This window comes from Clarias gariepinus, chromosome 19, assembly GCF_024256425.1.
Source record: "Clarias gariepinus isolate MV-2021 ecotype Netherlands chromosome 19, CGAR_prim_01v2, whole genome shotgun sequence".
NCBI lineage: Eukaryota > Metazoa > Chordata > Actinopteri > Siluriformes > Clariidae > Clarias > Clarias gariepinus.
The window spans coordinates 9571366-9597277 of NC_071118.1; the positions used below are offsets into that span (position 1 = coordinate 9571366).

A 25912-nucleotide genomic window follows, 5' to 3' on the forward strand; every position below is an offset into this window, starting at 1 on the left:
ATCTTTGGACTGTGGGAGGAAACCGGAGTACCCGCATAAAAACCGGCAAGCATGGGGAGAACATCTGTGCAAGAACTCCTTGCACACCAACCCGAAGGTGGGATTCGAACCCTTGACCCGGGGCCACCATTACTCCAGCTACAGTGCTAACCTCGAATACAATCAGTAACATGCTGATGATGGGCCCAAAACCAAAAGACATATAAGAAAATGTAAACAAAACATGGAGAACTAAGCAAGCACAAGTATGCTTGCTTAGTTCTCCATTAACCAAAAAAACAATTTTGTAATAATGTATAAAAAGCACCAGTGAGGATAAGCTACGATAAAGATGCGCAGTAATTAGCTAGCTGTTTCCTTGCGGGATTCAAGTACACACAGAGCTGACGGGATAGACATGGAGAAGCTCATTACACACATTTAGCCAAGAAAGAGTTCTGCTGGAGAAACGTCTGAGAGTGGAGACTCGTTCAGTATGTGGCTGACATAATCCATTCAGCATGCAATCTCAGGAAGCAATGTTTACATGACTGTGGGGAGAAATATGCATGCTGGTATGAGTGCTGGATTAAACAGGGGGTGACTGGGTAATGCTGTTGTATTGAATGGAGTCGCTTGTGTTACCATCATTATATTATATTGTGTCGGTTTATTGCACTCAGTGAGTATATGGCACGAGTTCATATGTTTGTGTTTGTGCATGCTGGCGTGGGTGGTTGCAGCCTTTTTGGCTGGTGATCTTGCTTGTTTGCATACCCTGGTAAACTCTGTGTGTGTGTGTGTGTGTGTGTACTGCCAACAGAAGAAAGGATGCGGGAACTTATAAAAGTTTACAAATGGTAAATTGGGGTGAGCAGGAAAGCACGCAGACGCTAGAACTGCTGCCTAATGATAATGAAATCACAGGTTTCTGAAACTGATTATCCTTGTCAACTTCTAAAAGCCATGTTAAAATGATTTAATCTTGGCAGGGAAACGTGCATTTTCATCTTCTATAGTAATTCCTTCATGTCTTTATGAAATGAGTGACAGTACATCGTCCACTGTAAAGGATTCAGAACGTTTTGTACTATATGGAAAAAGGAAAATACGAACATTGATAACTGTGATGGATATTATCTGCAAGGTTTGACTTGTTTCTAGCATTCAACAAATGCAATTTATTAGCAACAGATTATAATTTGTTTATTTAACTAGATATTTTGTTCAGCCGTTACATATCCTTCCACGAATGGTGGATCTAGTGTTGAGCATCTCTAGTGTCCTGCTAATGTTTCATTTCCACTTTTCTTACTTTAAAATAACAGCTACCGTCTGGGTTTCTGGGGTCAAATCCCAAATAGGGTAAAACGGAAAGCTAGTGCGCTTTGTACAGTAGGATGTACAGTCTATTGTTCCACACACCAAGTAGTGCCCTTGATCAGGAGTTAGAGATGGAGTTCTGATTCAGCCTTGTGTTAGGAGCTAGGTACTTTCGTTGACAACGAGACGCAACTCACAATAACTTAAAAGCTAGAGACAAAGTGATTTTGACTTTTTTGGTTTTGAATGTGGGTTTTGGCAGCCCTCCTTCCAGTACTGTGGACTAGACCCATGTTCACCCAACGTAGCGACTGACAGTTAGTGTATTTAACGATTGTTAGAACATCTGAAGCATGTAGTGATAGTTATAATTAATTTGTGGAATGCCTCTCGTCCAATCAGATTTCTGGATTTCTGTTGTATAAAAAAGGATACATTTTATATAATTCTATATAGACTTTAAAGGACTGTCTTTGTCCTTGATATATTTAACTATTATTAGCTATATTGCACAAGATGTTCATATTTCTTTTACAGGAGAGATGGCTTACAAATCACCGGTCTCTTATACTTACAATGTAAAGTCATATCTTTTTGCCTAAATTGAGATCATATTCATCTAGTACTACAAATTAAACCTTGACAGATTTACATTTCGATCAGTACACACATCTGCATTGAATTGAACATTGCAGCCCATAAACTGTAAGTGTAATACGTTTTTCCAATTTCATCTATGCCAGAATTGGAATGATTCTGATGTAAAGCTTTTATTCTCTCTCTCTCTCATTTGGGTTTGCAGGACCTCCATTCATCGTCTCCCCTCCAGAGAATATAACCGTGAACATATCCCAGGATGCATTCTTCACCTGTCAGGCCGAGGCATATCCAGGCAACATGACGTACACCTGGTTCTGGGAGGAAGATAACGTCTTCTTCAAGAAGTAAAGTTATGATCGGGTTCATTACTGTATCACATCTCACTGCTGCTGTGCTTCACTACCATCACCCTCATTCAGAGACCAGGATCACTTACAGCATAAATGCGTGCAACTCTGTTATAAAGGGGAAAAAACACATTTACACATCCTGTTTAAAATTTAGTCGATCAGGCAAGAAGTATTGGATGAAGCTTGTAGTAAAATCTTGATAGGAAAAAATTCTATGCCATCCAAAATATTTCAATAAACAGCTGATCGTATGTTGTTGTTGTTGTTGTTTTGTCAAACAACATATTTAGCTTTTGCAATCATTAGTATGAAACAAAATTTGTGGAAATAAAATGAAACGTTTGGAGAACTTTGAGAGACAGGACCTAGGGGACGTCTTGTAAAACTAACCTTACTTAAATGCAACCAGCATGTCTGGGTTATAAATCTAATTTCAGAGAAATAGATGCATGTTCAAGCATATAACAATGTGGGTTGTGAGACAGAGTAGTGGAACTAGCCTGATTGCTTTAGATCTGCGTTAGTGCCAACACTCAAAATGTCTTGGCTGATCGATGGAGTTTGGGATAGTGGTTAGAAAATGATTAGTTTTTTCACAGTAAAAGGTATAATGTAATGTATTATGGGTTTTTATTAGAGGTGCACTCATTTCAATTCTTCGCCAATACTGATTCTTGGTTTTCAAGGTTCGAGTCTAATTCCGAATTTGGCCGATTTTAATTTTCTAATTGACAGCATGCTAGAAGATTGTTGTAATTTGAATAACAAATGTAATTATATGTTTATAAAAATGTTAATAAAGAAGGCATGGTGGCTTAGTGATTGGCACCGACGCCTCACACCTCCGGGGTCCAGGTTCGATTACATCCCTCGTGGTTTGTGTGCATGGAGATCAAGCCTATCAATTGAGGCATCTCTACTTTTTATTGCCGTTGTCACCTGTAATAATATCTGTCGAAGCTTGAGAAAACCCTTCACATGGTGAACCTAGCGTTTTAGGTCTTTTAGCTATTGATCTGAAATGACACAAGTGGTTTCTCTGATGCATACAGAGTAAACTTATAGTATTTTATCTTTTGAGTACTTAAAGTGAAAAAAAGGGGAAAATAAATAATCTAAGGATTAAATTCTCAGAAACGTGTTAGGCAGGAACAGATATTTTGACAACTATTTGCTGATTACTGAATTAATTAGGCATGATTGATAATGCACACTAATTTACGCTTTGTAGATATCAAGATGTGACATTCACACTGTGAGGTTTTAGGCATTTTTAAGCAGACTGACTGCTTTTTACCGTTGCATGAAGATAGCAATATAAACCAAAATAATTTTTTTTTTTTATTATAATCTGACAGAATTCAGCCACAGGGATATAAATGGGCTTTTATATATACAGTTTTCTCAGGCCATTATACACATACATTACATCTAAGTTGCATGTTATTTGGAAAGTCGAACTCATTACAGAACATTCTTCACATGCATCACATCCTTTTAACATTCCTCATACATTTATTTCCATCTCTAAAATTGTAGAGTCATGCTTATACAATAATAGTCTAGACAGTGCGCTACCGAACACTTAAATGTCAGCTGTTATTTGATATGTCTGGTTTAGTAGAGACTGCCTGGTTGCAGTTTTTTTTTTCACAAAGGCAAAGAAATTATCCATATAAACTGTATTATTTTCCCCAGTGTACAATAAGTACATTAGTAATGGTATTTTCACTGGTTTAATGGTCACATCATGTACGTGTTTATATACAGTATTTTCTGGAATCGTTCTTTCAGGAACAGTATTGTGTCAAGTGCATTTGCTAAACCCATCAAGCACCATGATGAAACTGGCTCTCATTAAGACCTTTCCAGGAAAGCAAGACTAAAACCTTCGTCTCTTGCAGAGGAGAACTTTATTTAGAGTCTCAAAAATCACCAACAGCAGCTAAGATTATAGTCGTTATAAAGCCTTTACAGAGGATAAGATCATGTCAATATCATCTGTTCAAGGAAGATTATTGCACGTTTTGGATGCCTTTAGTATTGTGGTACAATCTGGAAATATCTAAGATTCAAGAAGACCATGGAATTAGAACTTTTAACTGGTAGTGTAACTATGCATTAAATTCTCAGATCTGATCATAAGGTATTCGTTCATTTTCAGTAACAGCAGCTCTGTCAGTAGGTCTCCCACAAGGCTTTAGGACATTAATGTTAATATAGTAACAGATAATAGGCCATATTTTGTTATACATAAAGTATACTGTATGCTTTAAATAATGTATAAATTACTGTATATATTATATTTTGACAAAAATGCCTTTTTAGCTGCAACACACTCTTACAAGGCTATTTCTCACAAGCTGACGTCTCACAGTCCAGGCACTGGGTTTGCCAGATGCTGAGCAAGGACATTGGGCTGGGTTTCTAAATAATGCTCAGGGAAATTACCTTTAAGATTTTTTTTTTCACTTTATTAGGTGTCTTTAGCTTGTTCATTAGATTTCCCAACATGTTTTGACAATTATAGCTTAAGAAGGTTAGAAAATCTAAATATATATAAAGAAAATTGACATCTATTTGTAGTTAATTAGGAATGCACTAGTGACCAGACAATATGAGATTATCACGATACCTACAGTAGGTGCAGATTCGATTTGTATTGTGATTCTGTATCATGATTTAATAAATATCACAATTTAATATATTTTATATTCAATATATATATTTTTTTTCATTTTAACAGGATCTAATTCACTGCTACTACACAGGATGCTCTTTTGCATACCGATGTGTGAATAGTTTAGAGTGCGCTACCTGTAGAACATTTACCACCTCAATACTAAAAACAAATAAATAAATAAAAAAAAACATACATATGTATCAGATCGTATAAATCTTTATTAATAATACAGCCAATGCCCAAACCCCAGCCACTGAATGTAGTGCCGGTCCCGAGGCCGGATAAAATGGGAGTCAGGAAGGGCATCCGGCATAAAACCTGTGCCAAGTTGTTGTACGAATCAAATAGCCCACTGTGGCGACCCCTTAACGGGAGCAGCTGAAAGACTAACACTTTAATTAATACTTTAATTTTTAACTTCTGTTCTGATCCACAGTCATTTTTCTATGAAAAAAAAAAAAAAAATTAAGCCCAGATCTAGGTTTGATCTCATTTAAATTTTACTGTACGAGCCAAGGTCTAGGGTGATCCAGTCGCAATACTAGTCCGCACTGATTTATGTTTCCAGGGCGACCTTTATTGACCAGTCTGATCTCTCTCGTAGCGTGAGATTGCTCCTGCTGCACTCAGACATCCTCTATTCTCTTCGCCTAGCTCCCCTGATAGCATGGAGCTCGTGTCATCATGCGCTCCAGTAGCACTGATTATAAATAGTGTACCATTGAGCTATCCTAAACTCCTTCATGCACGGCCTGTACACTCCATAGCAAAAAGGATTCTATGCCGTTTTTCTTGCTCTGCGGGAAGCACAGTGCAGGAGAGTGACGGAAAGCTGAGGCATGAATAAAGCTCACTCAGCTGCTCTGTTCCGGATTTCCCAGCACTTCTCTTCAGGACGTCTCAGCTGGTTTTGAATCAGGAGTGTTTCTAAAATTGCTTAATTAAATGGAATGGTCATCAATAAATTGTAGGCTTAACTTAAATAAAGGATAATACAACGTTATATATACTGGTACGAGGTGAATAATATGGAGAACAAGTCTGAAAGTCTTTTTTTATCCAATATACTGTACCGCATAACCCAAAATACAGAAATACAGCGAAACATTGTAATGTTACAGTATGTTGGTGGCCACTGTAGGCCACTCATTCATTCATTCATTCATTCATTTAAAGTGCAATTCCAGGATGTTCAACACCTTAGGTCTGTCCTAACCATTAATGCATGAAACCATTTCTGTAACAGTTTAATTAAGAGTTTGTAATACAGTGTACGTTTTTTTTATAAATAAAAATATAAATTTTATAGACATAAGAACATTAGACATCATACATGTTTTTAACTGATCAAATACTCCTTAGGTGGATGTGGCTAATGAACTTAACTTGCTTTAAATCTTTATTTAATGAATGAAATAAAAATTTTTGATTCACATGACCTTACAATGTATTTTCTGATACAGTTATGCGAACTTTACTGAATCTGTTTTTTTTCTTCTCTCTATTTCTAGTGATCTGAAGCGCAGAGTGAGTATCCTGATAGATGGCTCCCTCATCATTGCCCAGGTGAAGCCTGAGGATGCTGGGAGGTACACTTGTAGCCCCAGTAATAGCCTTGGTCGGCCCCCTACCGCATCAGCATACCTGACAGTGCAATGTGAGTCGCGCCATACATCTAACGCATAAAAACCTCCACGAGTCGAATAGTTGTATTTAGCTTAGATACAAGCGGTCACGGTGTGGATGGGTAATAGCAACTCGATTAAGTTACACTGGTTTAAAGGCACGCAATGTTGTCTATACCATTTTATTTTCTGAAATTCATTAAATAATCTTTGCCCTGTTCGCCAATTGGGATTTCTGGGACCACTGACGTGTATCTGGTTAATCGCTGTCCGAATGGACTTTTATACAGCGCATAAGGCACCGGCTACCGAAGTCAATCTGACACTAGTAGAGGAAGAGGCTGTCACATACTCCAATACTTCAGGTTTTTTGGGGGGAAACCTTTCTCCAGTACTTGGACTAACCCCCCCCCCCAAAAAAAAAAAAAACCTCTTCCCAGTTGTGTTGGACTAATGGCACTTAGTTATTAACCTAGTTAACCCAGTAGGTATGTATGTAAGTATGTATCCAATGATGTAAACATTAAAGCACTTTTTGTAAGTCGCTCTGGATAAGAGCGTCTGCCAAATGCCTAAATGTAAATGTAAATGTAAATGTGCCAAAAAGGAGCTCTATCATTTTGCTGTCAAACTGGACATGTGCTAGGGTTTCCTTCTATTTACCTAATAAAAGAAAACAATTGTTTATCGTGTTACAAAGGAAAAGAAACATCTCATGTAGTTCATCCTGAAGATGTCATCTGTCAGGTTTTATAAAGCTTCTTGGTTATTAGAAAGTGCTGATAAATCTAAACCTGCCCACAAAAAAACATTCTGCTTATTTATGGCGTGGCATAATTCCGTTTTTTTTTTTTTTACTTTAATACATTATTTTCTGACACGCTGTGTCATTAAAGACATTTTTTGGCACGCCTGTTGATTAGCTCCAAGGTTCCCCCTGTCATTGTCCTTACACTGGCCTGGTTGCTTCAGCGCACCACTTTCTATTTGCAGCCCACAGACCGGAATGACTTTCGTCCCCCGGAGTCCCTGCTGGAATTGAAACAGTGACCTTGAGCCCGGAAGCCAGAAGACCAGTCAGTCATGGCTCATGTGCTCAACACTGATGGACATGTGTAGAGGAATTGTGTGATGTTGTCGGTCGCCGCAGGAAGCGTTTGTGTCGGAAGCTTTTGCGGAGATGTCATAGTGACTAGTTGGACAAGCAAGAACTGGAACTGTCCAGAGGAGACACGCTATTGGTGGTTACTGTGGTATCCACGGCAACAGACATTTTGAACTCCTTCAGTCTCCAGTGTGAGATCGGCTTGTGTTGGTTCGGAAAGAGAGAGAGAGAGAAAAAAGGGGAGAGAAAGGGATTACATCATAGTTTAGCTGAGGCTGAGAACGCGAGAGAGCGCAATCTCTATCTAGGGCTCATCCTCGCTGAATCTTGCAAGCTTAATAAGCTAATAAGCAATCCAATAGAGTAGATTTGATCAGTGCTGTACAATATCTCCTCCTGTTCGACTTGTTTAAAGGCTAAACAGCTGGCGGAGGCATCTGGCAGTCTTTTTTTTTGGTTGTTGAGGAAAATCCCGTGTGGCTTTGGGAAAAAAACTGACATGCGTGTGCTGCAGCAAGCTGCACTTTAATGATGAGCCCAGGTTTTTTTTCTAGCTATCTGCCCATCCGTCTGTCCTCGGGGGTGTCCAGTCTCCTCTACGTCAGCCCAGACTGACCGCACCAAACCGGTCTCGGTCACCAGCATTTAGCGTGGACACCCTGCACATGTGGAGAGAGCGAAGGAGAGAAGGAGACAGGAGGGGGTGTGGGGATATGGATAGGGTGACATCATCCTATGTGGAAACCCTCTTCACTGCAGTGACGTCACCTCCAGACGCTTGGCAGCAGCAGCAGCAGCGTGGGTGCTGGCGACCCCAATAGATGACTGGCAGTACTGCAATCCATGCTCTATTCTACATTTAGCCCAGCCTCGATTTCAACATTTCTCAACTTCTCATTCTTCTGCTCTTCATTTCTCCTCATACGCCGCTCATGCTGGCTACTCATTCTCTTCTCTGGCTCTTCCACCCCCTGTCCTTCCACATCTGCTAAGAATAGAGCCAGGCACTTCGCCAAGAATAAAGATGGATCAGTGGATTTCTTTAAAGTTTTTATCTAGTGTAGAGAGCTAGACTAAGCTGTGATTGGGAGGTGTGAACTGAAAGTCAGTGATACATATTCCATGTGGTATGATCATAGTTACACTGCAGATAAATGTAGCTCAGTTCTGGTTTGTCCATAATAAAAATATATTTTTTGTTTTTTGGTGTAGGCTACATTGGCCATGTCAAGCCATAGAGCGTTAATCTGATTTGTGTGGCATATCAGCTTCGAACGAGAATCAGTTTACATGTTCTCCCCATGCTTGGTGGGTTTCCTCCATTGGCTAAATGGTGTTCCCGGATTGCCTGTAGTGTATAAACTAATGCATGAATACTGTAAGTGTGTGCATGTGTGTCCATGCGATGCACCGGGTGCAGGGAGTACCCCACCTGGTGCCTAGGCTCCAGGCTTCCCGGGACCCTGTACAGGATAAGCTGTATAGAAAATGAATGACTAAAATAAGTAAAACCTATTTTATAAAAGTTTTCACAGGTAAAATATTTCTTTGCATTTGCTATTCTATAACCTGCTCTATATTACATGCCGCATGGTCTGTTTTCAGACAAGGTGTTTGTTTTTCATGCTTCTCGTTATCATTATACAGCAGCCTGTTATAATTCACTAATTAAAGCAGTTTCCCTCTGGGATTTATAAAGTTCTTTGAATCTTGAATAATGGCTCAAGTGGCGATTCAAACATACCTACATGTCTTATAACCATACTGAGACATTCCACTCACTAGTTGAAATCCTTAGTGTCCGTGCCTCAAGAACTATAAAGACATGGTATGATGAGTTCGGTTTAGTTGATGAGTTCCCTGACCTCCTGTAACCCCACCGAGCACTTTTGGAATAAACTGGAACAGAGGCTTTCTCGTCCAGTTCAGTGCCTGATCTCATAAATGCTCTACAGAATGAATGGGCATGGATTCCCAACAGAAACACCTCAAAGTAATTGGGACAGCCCTCCAAGGAGCGTGAACGTTGTTATAGCTGTAGTAGGAGGACCATACTCCATATGGAAGTATATGTATTTGGATACAATGCCACTTTAGGTTTGGCTGGATTTTTTTGTCTATATAATGTAGCTCAGAAAACTACCTGTTAGCTCCTATTACTAAGTGAAATGTCATTCTCTTTCCCACTTTTTTTGTTGTTGTTGCTTTACCTGCCTGTGTATTTGGCAGACCCTGCCCGTGTGGTGAACATGCCACCCGTCATTTACGTGGCCATCGGACTGCCGGGGTACATCCGCTGCCCGGTGGATGCCAACCCACCTGTCACTTCAGTGAAGTGGAAAAAAGACGGCCTGCCTCTCCGAATAGAGAAGGTTAGTCAGAACTTGTCTCATGCTCATACGAATCATTTTTAATCTTTCCTTTTTGTCGTACACGCTGCGTTGTAGAACTAGATATTAGAAATAATTGGAAGCTTTTCTGCCTGACTCAGAGTTGGTACTGATCTTCTGAATCATGTTGTTGAAGGTTGATGATTCACTGCTGATTCAGAGAATATGAATATGATTACGAAAATGAGAACACTTATTCATGTACCGACTGCTCATAAGTTTGTTTCTCCTAAATGCACTTGACGTAATGCCATTGTACTTGCCGTTCCAGTACCCTGGCTGGAGCCAAATGGAAGATGGGAGCATTCGAGTGGCCGAGGTGACAGAGGACTCTCTTGGCACCTACGCCTGCGTGCCTTACAACGCCCTGGGTACCATGGGACCGTCCCCTCCCGCCCCTCTGGTGCTAAAGGTACTCACATACATACCTGTGGAGCAGCACCGATCTGCATCCCTGCGTTATACCGTATCAGCATCCTTACATCATCATATAATCTGTCCTTAAATCATTACATGATCTACTGATTCTGATTTGTTTTTCCCATGTTATTAACCCATCACTTTCCTGATCAAATTTTGCACGGCCGAAAATTCCCAAAAAAACAGATCTTGCCCTGATGCACCCCCTCTTATTGTGTAGGATCCCCCTAAGTTTCTGGTGGTTCCAGGCGGAGAGTACAGACAGGAGGCAGGAAGAGAGCTAGTCATCCCCTGTGAGGCAGAAGGAGACCCATTCCCCAACATAACATGGAGGAAGGTAACATTCTTTCTTAACGTTCTCTCAGCAATTTCTAGTATTCTTTAAATTTACAAGCGAGTACTGCAGTCTACGGCTTTTGTGTTCCTGTCTCTCGAAATCACGTAGCTCATTCAATGTAAATCATTCAGTGTGTTGAAACTGTTCTCCCTCTCCTTTTCATCATCATCAACATCATCATCATCATCTGCTTCTTCTTCTTCCTCCCTTTTATCTCTTGCACTCTTCTCTTTCTCTCTCTCTCACTTTCTGTCTCTCTTTCTTTCTTTCTTGCTCTCTCTCTCTCTCTCTCTGGCAAAGGTAGGGAAGCCCAGCAGGGGCAAGCACAACGTCCTACCAAGAGGCAGCTTACAGTTCAAATCTCTCAGCAAGGAGGACCATGGGGAGTGGGAGTGTGTCGCTTCCAATGTTGCCACGAGCATCACTGCCAGCACGCGCCTCCTCGTAATCGGTAGGAGCCGGCACAGCCAGTGACTCAAGCGAATGATGTAGCAGTGTGGGCTAACGTTGCATTTCCTGTGTGACGATCGAGTTCACGTAGGGTACAGGATGATTTGTTCGAAGGCGAGATCGTTGCATCCACCTGGTTTGACGAGCCAAATGCTCAGTTTGTAAACCGGAGCGCCTGGCAGGAGTAATTTGCCGGGTCAGCGGTGCACAGCGTTTTGATTTGAATATTACAGATGAGTAAGTGTTTAGTGTAGTTGACAGTGTTTACAAGAAGGCACACGGTATAATTTAATTTGCGAGAGCTTTGTTTTGGCTGAAAGGGAGCACTAGACAAAGCAGGGATTGTTGCAGGGGAAACAGCTTTGGATTTCCATTTTGCTGCCCAGTGGTCTTGGTGGTGGTACACTGTGCTCCCTGCTGTTCAGAAATGCAAATAGATAAGGCCCTGTGCTTTTCAGGAAAGCCTTACACAAGATTTACCCTGGTAATTTGCAGGAGTTTGACACCAGCTCTTTAGGCCGGCTTGTCTCTTGTCTTCGCCACTTATCCATTATATAATTTTTTTTTTTTGTTCCCCTAGCAAATCCATCAGGTGCATGTTCCCGAACAGAGCATTATATTTAATTGGCTTTTAAGGCACATTATTTATAAGTGGCTCATGAAGATATTGTTTGTCCAGCAGGTCACGCCTGGTAATCTTAACTAAAAGATAACGGCATAATTGAATCACTCTGTGTACAGTACGTGCCTTCAGTTCTCCTTTTCTCTGTTTGTGTAAGTGTGTAAGTGTGAGCTTTGTCAGGAACCAAGCTAATCTGTCTTTAGAGCTGAAGTGTCGTCATCCAAGTCAAGAAGGAAATCCCGTAACTTGTAACTGTCACCAGCGTTAGTGTTTTTTTTTTTTTTTTTTTTTTGAGAGTCTTGTTTTTTTTTTTTTTTTTTACGCAGCATTTTCTCACTCCATGCAGGCACAAGCCCTCACGCCCCCAAAAGCATCCACGTTTCGGTCTCGACGACCTCGGCCAACGTCTCATGGGAGCCAGGCTACGATGGCGGCTTCGAGCAGACATTCTCAGTCTGGTACGGCCATGTGTGAGTGATCCCAGCATGCTTCGCTTTTCGCTTCCTATCCTAACTTTTTTTTTTTTTTTTCTTTCCCTACTCGGGTAAGAGTGCTCATCTAGGATCGTCCAAAAGTGATCCTTGATCGGCTCTCTGACTCTGAGAGGTTTGCTACACTATTGAGTTTGGCTTCTGCTGCTGCTGCTGAAAGGATGCTCATGTTGATTGTCGGAGCAGGTAATCTGTAGACTTTGCATGGGCAGAACTGAAGTATTAGCAGTTATTCCTAAGCGAATTTTAATTGATGGAATACAAAGGAAATACCTATTACATCTTTAGTTGACCTTGGTCACATTAGTATTGTATTTATATATAATAATGATATTCTATATTAAGCGATAAACGTAATCACGTTGTGAAGGAAGTCCATGATTTCTGGCGTCAGGATTACCATTCACTGGTGGTACATAACCGTAAAGCAGTGTTCAAGACAGCGGCCTGACACGACCCCAGATGGCGTCGTATCGCATGCAAATCAGCCATATTTTAAATGAACCCACTCACATCCGGGTGTTTTAAGGTTCTCTACAGTAGGAGATCATTGGGAAGATTGAATAAAAATAAATAAATAAAAAAGTTTGAATCTAATATTGTGAGTCTTATAAGCCATGTTCGTAAACAATTCAATAAACATATTTATAAAACATTATTAATATATTTTAATAATCTATAAATATATTGTGTGCAAATGTTTGAGTGAAGTAAGTATTCATCAGAATACACAATGCTTGAACAGCACACTCAAACAAAAAAGTAAAGTCTAATCAGAAGTCTTTTCACATGCAGTATATAGCCAAGGTTTTTTTTTTTTGGACACCAGACATCATTCCCATATGTGGGACCTCTCCCAGATTGTTGCACACAATAGTAGAGAACCTCTTTGTATTATTTGCTGTAGCATTACAATTTCCCTTCACGGCATGTAAGCAGCACAAACCTGTCTCAGCATGACAAAAGCAAACTCCAAGAAGAAATGGCTTTCCACAGTGCTCTCCACAGAGTGCCACTACGTTGTGATTCACTGGAACACCGACAGCACCCGGGCCTCCTCGCCGAACATCAGTGCATGACCTGGCTAATGCTCTTCTGGCTGAATGGACACACATCTCCAGAACCCGAGGTTATTTAAGGTTACTACAACAGCAAAGCTGGAATAGGACGTTCAAATGGTATGTGCATATGGGATGTGATGGTTCGGTGTCCACAAACCTTTGCTTATGTTGTCTAGCTGAAATCCGAAACCAAGACCAGTGATGGTATTATTATTATTACAAGGAATTTGGAGATTTGCATGTATTTGACATATTAATGTCATAATAATAATAATAGACTTTTTTTACAATCCAGTAAAGCTCACAAGTGCTACAGTAAGTCAAGCCGTACCTTCCCGTATGTAAGTATAGCAAAAATAAATAACCTTTTAATTCGTAAATGTTGCATAACAGGAAAGCAATGCTCTACCTGAAACATACGTGTTATAGATCGTGTGTTATGTTAGAAGAGACAATTGTGTGTGAAGGTTTGTTTTTCCCAAGCTGTTGCCTGGGTTTAACTAACTAGCAGCCCGCTCCATTTTTTCCATGCTGTCTATCCTGTGCCTGCTGCCTGCACTTGCCCCACCGCTCCTACCCTGCTAGAGTCTCCAGTGATATTCAGCTCGAATATCAGCATTCTATAGCCACGCGCTCTTTCTTTTCTATAGAATGGAAAGTTGCTTCAAATGAAATGCGCTTGCGAATTTGTTTTTTTTTTTTTGTGTGGGTCCAAGCAGGTACAAGAAAATAATAGAAGACTACCTTAAATGAAGTGAAAATGAATGCAGTAAGGATCAGACAGTGTGAAATGACGCCATGTAACTCACTAAAATATTTTAGAGATTAAATAATAAAGATTTAAAAATAAAAAGAGTAAGTAGATATGCCTTATCAAGCTAAAATGGAAACACTGCATTAGACAACGTTATCCATATTTCTCACTCACTCACTCACTCATAGTCTATACCTCTTCATTCTGTATACAGGGTCACAGGGGTGGGGAGTCTATCTCAGGCGACTTAGGGCACGGGTACACACTGAGCACGGTGCCAATCTATTGCAGGGCACACTACTGGCAATTTGGAACGGCAGTTAGCCTAATCTGCATGTCTTTGGACTGTGGGAGGAAAACGGAGTACCCGGAGAAAACCCACCAAGCATGGGGAGAACATGCAAACTCCCAACCCAAACCCTGGTGATGCAAGGCGACAATGCAAACCACAAGCCCATGTGCCACCTATTCATAGTCCTTTTTTGAAAATGAAAGTTTCTTCTTATTCTTTCCATCCTGCATTCTTTTTTTTCTCGTTTTCATGGTTAGCCATTGACTATAGTTAATTGCGTCACTTTAATAGTTAAACTACGGTTTATAGCTGAACCACAGTTATCATCCTCACCTATAATACTGTTCATGTAGCAAACCCGACACCTTCTTTACTTAGACAGATATAAAATAAAAACATCATGTCTGACTATCTCACCATCCTAACCAACCCAGTTTATAATATTCTGGAAGCTCTAGAAAATGCAGTTTGGGGTAGAATGAAGTGCAGAAATGCTCTGTAGGGCCGTCGATGCCGGTGACTGTGTGTGTTTAAAAGGTAATCATGCACCGACTGTGGATGCCATCAGTATTCACTCTGCATGCTGCATCACCTCCTCTCAGATTAAGACCACACACATAATCTTTAAACCTTTCCAATAATGCAGCATCCTTACAAACACTCATACACATAGGCAGGATACGAAGGCACTTTTGCTTCCCCGGATAGCCGCCTGTGTGGCGTCTTTCCACTCCACTCCCTCCCCACGCCACCAGCTAAAAGAACAGGATGAGAAGAGGCCGGAATGTTCGTCCTTCTTAATGCAAGCTGCGTTCTGTTCACTTTGCTACCTCGTTCTGGCTCCAGCATATCCTGGCCTGATTTGTAAGCAGCAGGTGCCTTACTGAGTGCAGGCCATTGCCAAGAACTGGCTAAAGGTGTCAGTGGAAGAGAGAAGCTCAATGAGTCATACTTTAAAGGTTCTGTATGAATAGACTTCCTTAGTAACCTTTAAAGATGCCCTCTGTAGCTCTCCACAGCACGCCTGACCTATTGATGTAGGCACTTGGCATGTTGTTGTCACTTCCGGTACATCGGAAAAAGCATTGATTCAGGACGGAGCTGTCCACTGAGGTGGCCTGACTAACTTGTACACGGATATGACTCACTCCAAAATGGGGAGAAAGAAAAATGAAAAATTGGGTATTGGATAGTATTCCTTTATTGTGAATCAGTGTTGTGAGAAAAACAGGTATTTTAAAGAACAAAAGCATATTACAAGTTATATTCTGGAAAGGATAATTGATCAATTAATCACCTACAGTAGCCCACCCCACAAGTCTATGACCTGTCCCATCATTTGGTTGCTCAGCAATTCAAAAATAATATAATATAACCAGTATTTTATGCAAAAGTCCTGAGATGCCCGTAATTTCTTTACATTTCCTTCCACAGAGCCATACTTGTCTTAAGGAATGTAGTCTTAAGGAATAGGAATAGGCTTGAATCGGCTTGCTGAGCGACTTTTGGCTCTCTTATTCATTCCAGTCCCTGTACCTGAGCAGTTTCATAGGACTTTGTTAAGCCACACCTGTGAATGTGACTCATGAATTGCTGAATGCTGAGTGGTTGGAACAGACGAGAGGGGTAATGAGGCTGCTGCTGAGGTTGTTACATAACTGTTTTTACCTTGTATCTTCAGGCACTTTGCAGAGGAAAAAATCCGTCCTTTAATCCACATAATTTAATTTCATAAAAATTGGGATGGCTCAAGACACAGTAAATACAGATGGAAATGAACACAGGGTAATAAACGAGTATATGATTCCCCAGCAAGAGGACGTAAACATTATTATACAGTATGGCACATCAGAGGAGTAATTTCAACAAAAATGTGAGGTGATTTGTGGCCATTGTTTTCACATATTAAATTTAAATAAAATGCTTCGGGTTTAACCAGCTTCTCTCTTTTTTACAAACATTTTAACATCAAGGTGACGTATTGTGAGTGTTGTAGGAGGGTTCTTTGACAGGAACCAAAGTTAGGGGACAATTAAAACAAATTGTCCCCTCATAAACCCCTCTAGGCTTTCCCAATAAATCCTCGCACCTGATAAAACATCCATCGTTACCACACACACACACTAAATAATACAGGATGTGGTCAGTGGTGGTTCCATGGTGATCCCCTTCCACTGATGGACGAGGTACAGTCCATTTTTTAGTACACCTGGCTAAAAAAATAAATAAATGGTGGGTGTATCTCATAAAGTGTTCATTCAGTAGACCTTCACATTCATGAGGCAGTGACAGAGACGTATTAGGTAGAGCATCAGCAGAAAGGGAATGCCGCTCTCTCACACACTCACTCTCCCCCTCTCATTACCCTCCTGGATGAATGACTGTGGTTCGTCTAGTGAAATAAGACTCCGATCCGTGCATGGGGCAGACAGTACATCAGAGCCGAGCACGCTGTCAGTAAGCGCACAGTAAGCACATTTTGATTCATGTCCGTTCCTGGGCCCTCAGCCCCATCATGCACACATTCATAGTTCTCTGCGCATGTCTGTCACCTGGATTTATGGCAGTGTTTACTCACTACCAGTAACAACTCTTATAATTCCAAGAATGGTCCATATTTACACTAGTAAATATCAACTTTTTCTAATTATTGTTCTAATGCACAAAACACGTTCTGTTCTCGCTCATCCCAGGGACACTCCTACTCCTACTACTGTGTGTACAATACTGTATAAAGACGTATATTGCTAGTCACTGGCGAATGCATGCACTTGCTCTGGCAAATTCCTGTGCACTTACCTTAAGCTGGATAGGCCTTGTCTTTTTGTCTAGCTGCAGGCAACGCTTTCATCAATACTGTGAGTGACATGGCGATCGTTATCTGTGGAGGTGTTTGTCTGAGTGTGTGTGTGTGTATCTGTGTGTGTAGGTTTAGAGCTAAACTCTTTTTTTTTTCTTTTCCTGCGCATGTGGCTCCCCCTGTAGGGTGAAGAGGGAGCAGCTAGGCTCGCACGACTGGCTCTCCATGCCTGTACCAAGCGGGCAGCACTGGCTGCTTATGCAGGGCTTGGAGTCTGAGACGGCCTACCAGTTCAGCGTCCTGGCGCAAAACAAGCTGGGCACAGGCCCCTTCAGCGAGGTCGTCACTGTGAACACTCTAGGTGGGCTTTCTAAGAGCAATGTGATGTGGTGGCATTTTAGTTCAAATTAAGTACTGTACAGTACTTAATTACAGACTTTTTTAAATGAACAGTTTATATATATATATATATATATATATATATATATATATATATATATATATATTCGGTCACAGAATGAAGAATGACGACCTATATTTCTGCTGTATTTTAAAGTTTAAATTAAAGTTGCTTGCATTTGCCCATAACTGCAGACCAACAATCCTAATCTTCATTGTCTTCAGCATAATCCGAATCCCTAAATCAAAGTTTGTGACAGGCTACAGAAAACCAGTCTGCAAAATTCCCTAATAACTTTGGAGATTTATTTGAGTGCTCATGTCCATCTTTGCTGTGGTCCTGTTTAAAACATCTGACAGGTGCATCGTGTTTTCGTTCACACAGTATTTCCTATAAGTACCCCCGAACCTCTGGTGCTGCTTACCCCACCACGGTGCCTCACAGCCAACCGGACACAACAGGGAGTCCTGCTAACATGGATCCCTCCAGCCAATCACACGTCGCCGATCGATCACTACATCATGGAGTTCCGCTTCGGCGAGAGGTGGGACGTCCTGGATGATGCAATCCCTGCAGGAGAGACGGAGCTGTTGGCCAGAGATCTGATTCAGGTGAGCGCATGACTGACGTCAGCTGGCAGCACATCCGGCAGCGCAAGATCTTATGAAGGGGAATTTGCATAGCGTGTATCAGAGAAAGTGCCGAATCATCCTTTTTAGCTGCTCTGTCACACGGCATATTTACATAGTGCTTACTTGCTATATATTTATAGGGAATTCACCAGGGAGATCCATACAGGCTTCTTGTCACTCTGTAGGAGATGGGGCTTAAAGGAAGGGTGTGGTGATGAAAAACAATTATGAAAATATCCATGTAGTAGGGGTGCATTGACCTGTGTCAGTTATTATAAAAGTTATCCCAACTTTTGCATGACTTCATATAAAGCTTATGTATTCCTATTCTTATTATTGTTGTAATGAGCAGGACGGTGGCTCAGGAGTTCATTTCTGTGAGTTTCACACATTTTTGTTTTTTCACCCACATCTCAAAAACATCCCGATATGCGGACTGGCTACTCCAAATAGTCCCTGTGCGTGAATGCCCAGTGCCCCAGGGACAGACTTTGTATCCACCATGACTCACCTCTGTAATGTGACCTGTTTCCTTATGAAGAGTCAACAAATCTTTAGACTTCTTTAGATTCCTCAATGTTAAAAACACAGTAAAATGTGATGTGATTAAATAGTTTAATAAGATATTACGCCTGCATTAGTTAATTTGTAAGTCATCTGTGTTCACAGGAGGTATGGTATGAGTTCAGAGTTATGGCCGTCATGGAGGACCTCATCAGTGAGCCCAGTAATCTAGTTGGAGTCTCCAGTACAGGTCAGTGGAAATGTTAAATGCCTTTCTATACCTTATGACAGGTTTCTATGTCAGTTAAAACAGTCATGTTTTACACTCACTGGCCACTTTGGTACATTAGGTACACGTTTTTTCCATGGCTTGTTAACGCAAACTTCCAATCAGCCAATCACATGGCAGCAAGTCAATGCATTTAGGCGTGTAGACATGGTCAAGATGATCCGCTCAAATTTAAACAGCATCAGAATGGACAAGAACCGTGATTTGAATGACGTTGGTTGTTGGTGCCATAAAAACTGGTCTGAGTGTTTCTGAAACTGCTGATCTGCCGGCACAACATCATAAATATCCAGTGAGCTGCAGTCCTCTGGGCAAAAATGCCCAGAGGTCAGAGGAGAAATGCTAGACTGGTTCGAACCGATAGACAGGCAACAGTAACTTAAATAACTGAGATATGCCGAAGGGCATCTAGGAACGCACTGGGTGCCACTCCTGTCAGCCTAGGACAGGTACCCGAGGCTACAATTCACATAAGCTCACCAAAATTGACAACAGAAGATTGGAAATATGTTGCCTGGTCTGATAAGTCTCGATTTCTACTACAACATTCAGATGGTAGGGTCAGAATTCGGTATAGACAACCTGAAGCCATGGATCCATCCTACGCTTGTATGAACTGGTCAGGCTGCTGGTGGTGGTTGTGTAAGGGTGTTTTTCTTGGCACATTTTGGGACTCTTAGTACCAACTTACAGTAGCATTGTTTGAAAGCCACAGTATACCTGAGTATTGTTGCTGACCATATCCACCCCTTTATGACTACGAGATAATGTGCCATGTCACAAAGCCTGATTAATGACAAACTGGTTTCTTTGGCAAAAAGGGGAGATTCACATCATGGATGTGCAGCCGACAAATCTGCAACAACTGTTGAAGCTATCATTTCAGTGTGGACCAAAATCTCTAAGAAATGTTTTCAGTTGAATCTATGCCACAAGGAATGAAAGCAGTTCTCAAGGCAAAAGGAGTCCCTGTTGGTTGTGCACCTTTTTGCTTCCACACATTTCCCTTCCATTCAGCTTTCCGTCTATATGGTTTGATACAGCCAGCTCTTTCAGCGATGACCTTCTGTATGTTACAGTACCCTCCTCATGGAGGGTGTCGATGATCTTTACAAGTCTCACGTCAGCAGTCTTTCCAACGTGTGCACTGAACTAGACCGAGAGATACATGTACAGATATTTATACTGTATGAATTACAATTAACTCAAACTCGAAATGAGTTATTCAACCATTTTGAGATGCTGGTTGTTTAATGTTCGTGAGCTGTAAATCTCAATTATGGAAATGAAATAAAAAAGACTTGAAATATTTCACTTTACTTTTAAAGAATCTAAAATAAGTTTGACTTTTTTTTAAATTAAATTCTAAAAGAAAAAACACCTTTTTAAGATATTCTAATTTTTCGAGATGCAATGTATATGTATAGAATTTTGTTAGATACAGAAAGTCAATCATTTGATCTGCATACTTGTTAATATTGTACTGCCACCTGCTGAATACAGTATTGAACTACAACAAGTTATAGTCAGCATTCTGCATGTTACCAACATACTCGTATACAGTAAGATTAATCTGCTTAAAACAATTTTCAAGAATATTTATGCGATTTTTCGCATTTTTAATCTTAGCTGGCTTAGTGGGTATTAATTGATGGTTTAATTGATAAATTCAATGTTGTTTACTCTACTATAAAATGTCTCCCTGGAGTTTTGGAGAAGCTGACAAGTTTCAGCTGTCATATGTTGTGTACAGTATATGACAGCGTAAGCCTGGTGGTTTTAGATTCACAAAACTAATATTGGTATCACAGTAAGTAACTAAACTGTATATCAACCAAAACTTTTGGATCAGTTGTATTTTTTTAGGAAGTGGATATTTTCATAGTTTTATTTCCTGATATCAATTTGGATAAGTCAGTTTTAATAATTCCTTTATATTTTGCAAATTTCTACTTAGACAAGAAACTTCAGGTCTTGTGGCACCCCAGGTAAATGGAAGAATTTAAAGTAAATGGAAGAATATTAAATGCCAAACTATTAAGATCTAACCTGTCATGACATGGAGGCGTGCATCAATCTAGTTCTAACTTAAGGAAAGCACATGCATGTATTTTGTCTTTAAACAAACACTGGCGTGGCTTAGTGATTAGCACTCTCTTGTAACCACCTCCAGGGTTCGATTCCCGCCTCGGGGGTCTGTATGACAGTTCCGGGTACTCCGGTTTCCTCCCACAGGCTAAAGACATGCAGGTTTTAATTAGCATTACCAAATTGCCCATAGTGATGGATTGGCAGCTCATCCAGGGGCTACAGGCCCCCCAAGACCCTGTATACAGGATAAAGCATTATAGACGATGAATGAGTAGGAGTGTTGGAAGACTAAAGGGAGGAACTGTGCTCAGGTGGAATTTGAATTTCATGGGTAGTTGAAGCTGTCCAAATTTTTGGTCAAATGTTGGGGGTGTATGTCTTGTGATGGATTGGCACCCTGTCCAGGGTGTACCCCGCCTCTCATCCGAAGTCACCAGGGATAGGCTTTAGGCCCGCCGCGACCCTCTATACAGGATAAATGGTAAAGAAAATGAATGAATGAGTATAGAAGGTACTGCAATTTCTCACTGAAAGTGAAAAAAACACTGGACAGCCGACAACAGTAGCAGTCTGCATATCCACAAGAGACAAAGCATATGACAAATGACAGAAACAGCTTAGGCTTATCAACAGTCATTACACTTCTGTTAAACTGTGGCTCAGTCCTCGGCTCAAGTAGCTGTTAGTCTGACGATAAGTTCAACAGCCACTAGAATCCCGAGTAGTGACAGAAATGACTTTACAATAACTGCGCACACTGTATACAGTTTTTTGCAAGCAATGATCATACAGTACTTCTCAGGATATTTAATACAATATATAAACTAAACAAGACTTTTTTTTTAAAATAATGCACCAATGGAAATCTATGTTTAGGGTATGGGTTATATTCTGTCTAATGCTCACAAAACCACAAAATAATTCATTATTCAGCTTCTAATTACATGATTCAAGTACTATAATTATGGTAATGGTCTGTTCAAGACAAAATAAGCACATTATGCTAATAGCCTATTTATTCTCAATTTAAGGTTGATAAACGTCCTGCGCCTTTTATTAAACTCTTCATTATAGGATCTATTTACGCTGCGGAGTGCCTAAGAATTTAGATGCATTGTAAGATGCATTATTTAATCTGTCTTTAGTTTTCAATAAAGCTTTCCTGAATTTTTTGTAAATCCTGTGAAACTGTATTGGAATGCACAACATATCAACATATCGGAACATTAAATATAGGCAGAATATTTTCTGCAGTCCCAGCGCTGTGCCATTGGGTTTGCCCTAAGATCGCCCTTTGTGTGTGTCAGACTTCTTCCCACCGCCAGACGTGGCAGACGAGGGGCTGGCACGGCCGGTGGTGGCTGGCATCGTGGCCACCATCTGCTTCCTGGCGGCGGCAATCCTCTTCAGCACACTGGCAGCCTGCTTCGTCAACAAGCAGCGGCGGCGCAAGCTCAAGAGGCGACGAGGTGAGTGGAGCTCCCGAGAGTCACACAGGCTTTCCCATCACACATACATTTCTCACGAATCAAGGTGATTTGCAAATGCAAAGTTATAGGTCAATGCAATAATATCTGCTTTAGAAAAGAGCATTATTTGAGGTGTAGTTTCTCTTGATCCGCTTTCATGGGTTAAATAAGAGAAAACTACATTTCTACATTTTTAATAAAATCCAATTGTCATAAATAATTGTAGTAGGGTTTTTTTATTTAGCCGATCATAAAATACATGTAAGCTCCTGTAATAGAACATCCTCATAGAAAAAAAGGTTTTTGTCCCCACAGATGTGTATATACTCCTGTAAATGCACAGTCAAGTGATCGAATTTTGAGGCTGTATTTATGTAGTTTCTGAATTCTTGACTTATATATCCTTGTCTTGCCTTTTTCCTTTTTTTCCCCCAAATAGATCCTCCGCTTTCAATAACACACACCAGAAAAAGTGTGGAGACTCCGTAAGTAACCACTTAATCTTCCACCTCTTGCCACAGTCTTCGCTAATGTAATGAGTGATATGTTCCCGTGCAGGAACCTGTCCTGCCCATTCAGTCATTTCCAGCTTCTCCCGAATTAATTACTGGTCATAGTGAAGCCAGCAGCTCGCATAAAGTGCTCACAGAGGCTTTCACGTTCATTTAATCAAGGCTCGTTTAATAACTCGCTTTTCATGAGGATTCCCTTAACTAACATTATTTTTAGCACATTACTTAACATGAATAAAACATGAACTTAAAATATCAAGCCTTCACAAAGTATCTAACATATCTGTAAAGGAATTTAGATCATTTATGGATTATATAAGTTTAACATTTGTTAATGTTCATTAATTATTGCAGTAAAGTGCAGTACTGTAATACGAGGTGGTATCAAACAGTTTCGAGACCATTTTCATAACACGCCATCAAATAGCGCACAAGGCACACGGGAGCACCGACCCTCATAAGTCAGTGTGCCAAAAGACATCGCCCAGTGTACATCAGGAGCTGTGCTACTGGTGCTATTCTGTCCATGTCTGCTATTTCATCGTCAACAGCAAGTTAGAACAAAGAGAGAACGTGAATTTCTGCGTGAAACTAGGCAAATCTGCCACAGTGATGTTTGACATGATTCGCCTAATTACCGGCGGGTTGTACAAGGTGCTTTGAGTGGCACGAACACTTCGAGAACGCAGAAGAACATCACTGAAAGACAACGAGTGATCAGGAAGACCTTCAATGAGCTTAACCCTCGAAAATGTCAAAACCATTCAGCAACTTGTTATTATTGTCGGAGAACAATCCAGAACATTGTTGTGTGTCAAAGGAACAGTCCAGGCAATCCTCACATGCGATTTGAACATGCACCGCTTTGCTGCTAAGTTCATGCCCAGGGTGCTGACCCAAGAGCAGAAGAAACATTGACTTTCCCTCTGGTGGTGGTAGCATAATGCAATGGGGTTGTTTTTCTGTATCTGGGATTCTGTGATTATTTACTGTGGAGAAGAAAATGAATGTGGAAAAATATTTAGCTATGCTGAATGAAAACCTTCCTGGATTGGCCAAGCAAGAGTCTGGACCTAAACCCACCTGAAAAAGACAGGGTCCATCCAACCTGTCTGAACTTAAGCAATTCTGCCAAGAATAATGGAACAGACGTCCAAAAGAAAGGTGTGTCAAGATTGGAGCATCATTCACAAGCAGACTGTCACTGCTGCCAAAGTGCTTAGGTGGGATACATACAAATGTGGGATATGCATTCTCATATATATTATGGAATTTGAAAAATCATTATTATCATTATTATTCGTAATGAGCTTTCTGTCATTGCCAGTGTCTGAAAAGGTGTTGTATCTTATAATATGCATGTCTTTACATGAGCACTTTCTCTAGGAAAATCTGTTAGAGATCCAAAAGTCATCCTTTTGTCCCATGATAGAGCGGCTGCAATAGATGGTTACGATATCTCATTACAATGGTGGGATATACTGTATTAGGTAGCAAGTGAACCTTTTTTCCTGAAAAAAGTGACTTCAACAAGGGTCAAATTGTGATGGCCATGCGAGTCAGAGCAACTCCAAAACTGCATCTCTTTTGGGATGCTTCCAGTCTGCAGTGGTCAGGGCCTTCAAAAAGTGATCCAAGGAAGGAAAACTGGTGAACCAGTGATGTGGTCATGAGTGACCAAAGCTCACTGATCCACGTGGGGAGTGAAGGCTGGCCTGTGTAGTCTGATTCAATAGAAGACCTACTTTAGCGCATTACTTTTTTGGTGGCAAAAGGACTCATTCAATATTAAGTTGGTGGCCAAAATGTTATGGCTGATTGGTGTGTATGTGTGCTTGTGTGGGAACAAAGCACATACAATAGTAAAAGCCCCAAAAAACAAAATCAGGTTGGAAATACAGGAACACATGCAAAAGTTAAAGCGCATGCAAAAAAGTTAAATCACATGTTTAAATGGCTATGGTTTAAGAATTGCTTCTAATATTTAGTCAAAGCACAGCCACAGCAGCATTAATAAAGTCAAGTCATGCGGGTGACCACATACTTCTAACCCTGTAATGAGGGTAACACTGAAGTTCATGTAGCATATTGTTTTTTTCACCTGAAAAAATCTCAAATTAGCTTTTTTAGTTCAGCCTTGCACCTCCAGGGTCCAGGTTCGATTCCCATCTCTGTGTGCATGGAGTTTGCATGTTCTCCCAGTGCTTGGTGGGTTTCCTCCGGTTTCATCCCACAGTAAAAAAGATATGCAGGTTAGGCTAATTGGTTTTCCCAAAATTGCCCGTAGTGTTTGAATGAGTGTGTGTATGTGTGTGTGCTCTGCGATGGATTATGATGATTTGCAGTGGACACAATACTTGTGATTTTGACTTGCAGTTTATACAGTGGTAACGGTGCTAACTATACATTAAAAATGCTGTGTTTTAATGTAGTACCAGTGCAAAATTACTGGAACGCACCAAATGTCCATTAATTGATTGCATTTGTACTATTTGTACAGGATCTGATGTACAATGCTTCGCCATATTAACCGTTCATTCTTTACTCTGCGTTGCTGAATTGATGTACTGTATAACGCTGCTTCCTTTTCCTGTTTGTTATTTTGCAGTAGCTTACTAACATACTAGAAATAAGTGCTTTTAAGCTAATACATGTAATACGAATGATTTCCTTCATTCACGACTGCAAGCAGTATCATCTCATGTTGGAAAAAGAAAAAATTGTGATGCTGTT

The 25912-nt window shown here is 40.6% G+C and overlaps 1 protein-coding gene across 1 annotated transcript in view; it reads left to right on the plus strand.

Annotated features, from left to right (window-relative positions):
* Window positions 1–25912, plus strand: part of igsf9bb (immunoglobulin superfamily, member 9Bb) — a 110505-nt gene that overhangs the window by 69647 nt on the left and 14946 nt on the right. Inside the window, exons 6-17 of the mRNA XM_053477828.1 lie at window positions 2105–2246; window positions 6447–6592; window positions 9895–10037; window positions 10327–10467; window positions 10696–10812; window positions 11113–11263; window positions 12231–12354; window positions 17468–17643; window positions 18067–18293; window positions 18984–19068; window positions 22506–22667; window positions 23107–23152. Coding sequence (XP_053333803.1) covers window positions 2105–2246; window positions 6447–6592; window positions 9895–10037; window positions 10327–10467; window positions 10696–10812; window positions 11113–11263; window positions 12231–12354; window positions 17468–17643; window positions 18067–18293; window positions 18984–19068; window positions 22506–22667; window positions 23107–23152 — 1660 coding nt within the window. The remainder of the gene's footprint in view (window positions 1–2104; window positions 2247–6446; window positions 6593–9894; window positions 10038–10326; window positions 10468–10695; window positions 10813–11112; window positions 11264–12230; window positions 12355–17467; window positions 17644–18066; window positions 18294–18983; window positions 19069–22505; window positions 22668–23106; window positions 23153–25912) is intronic.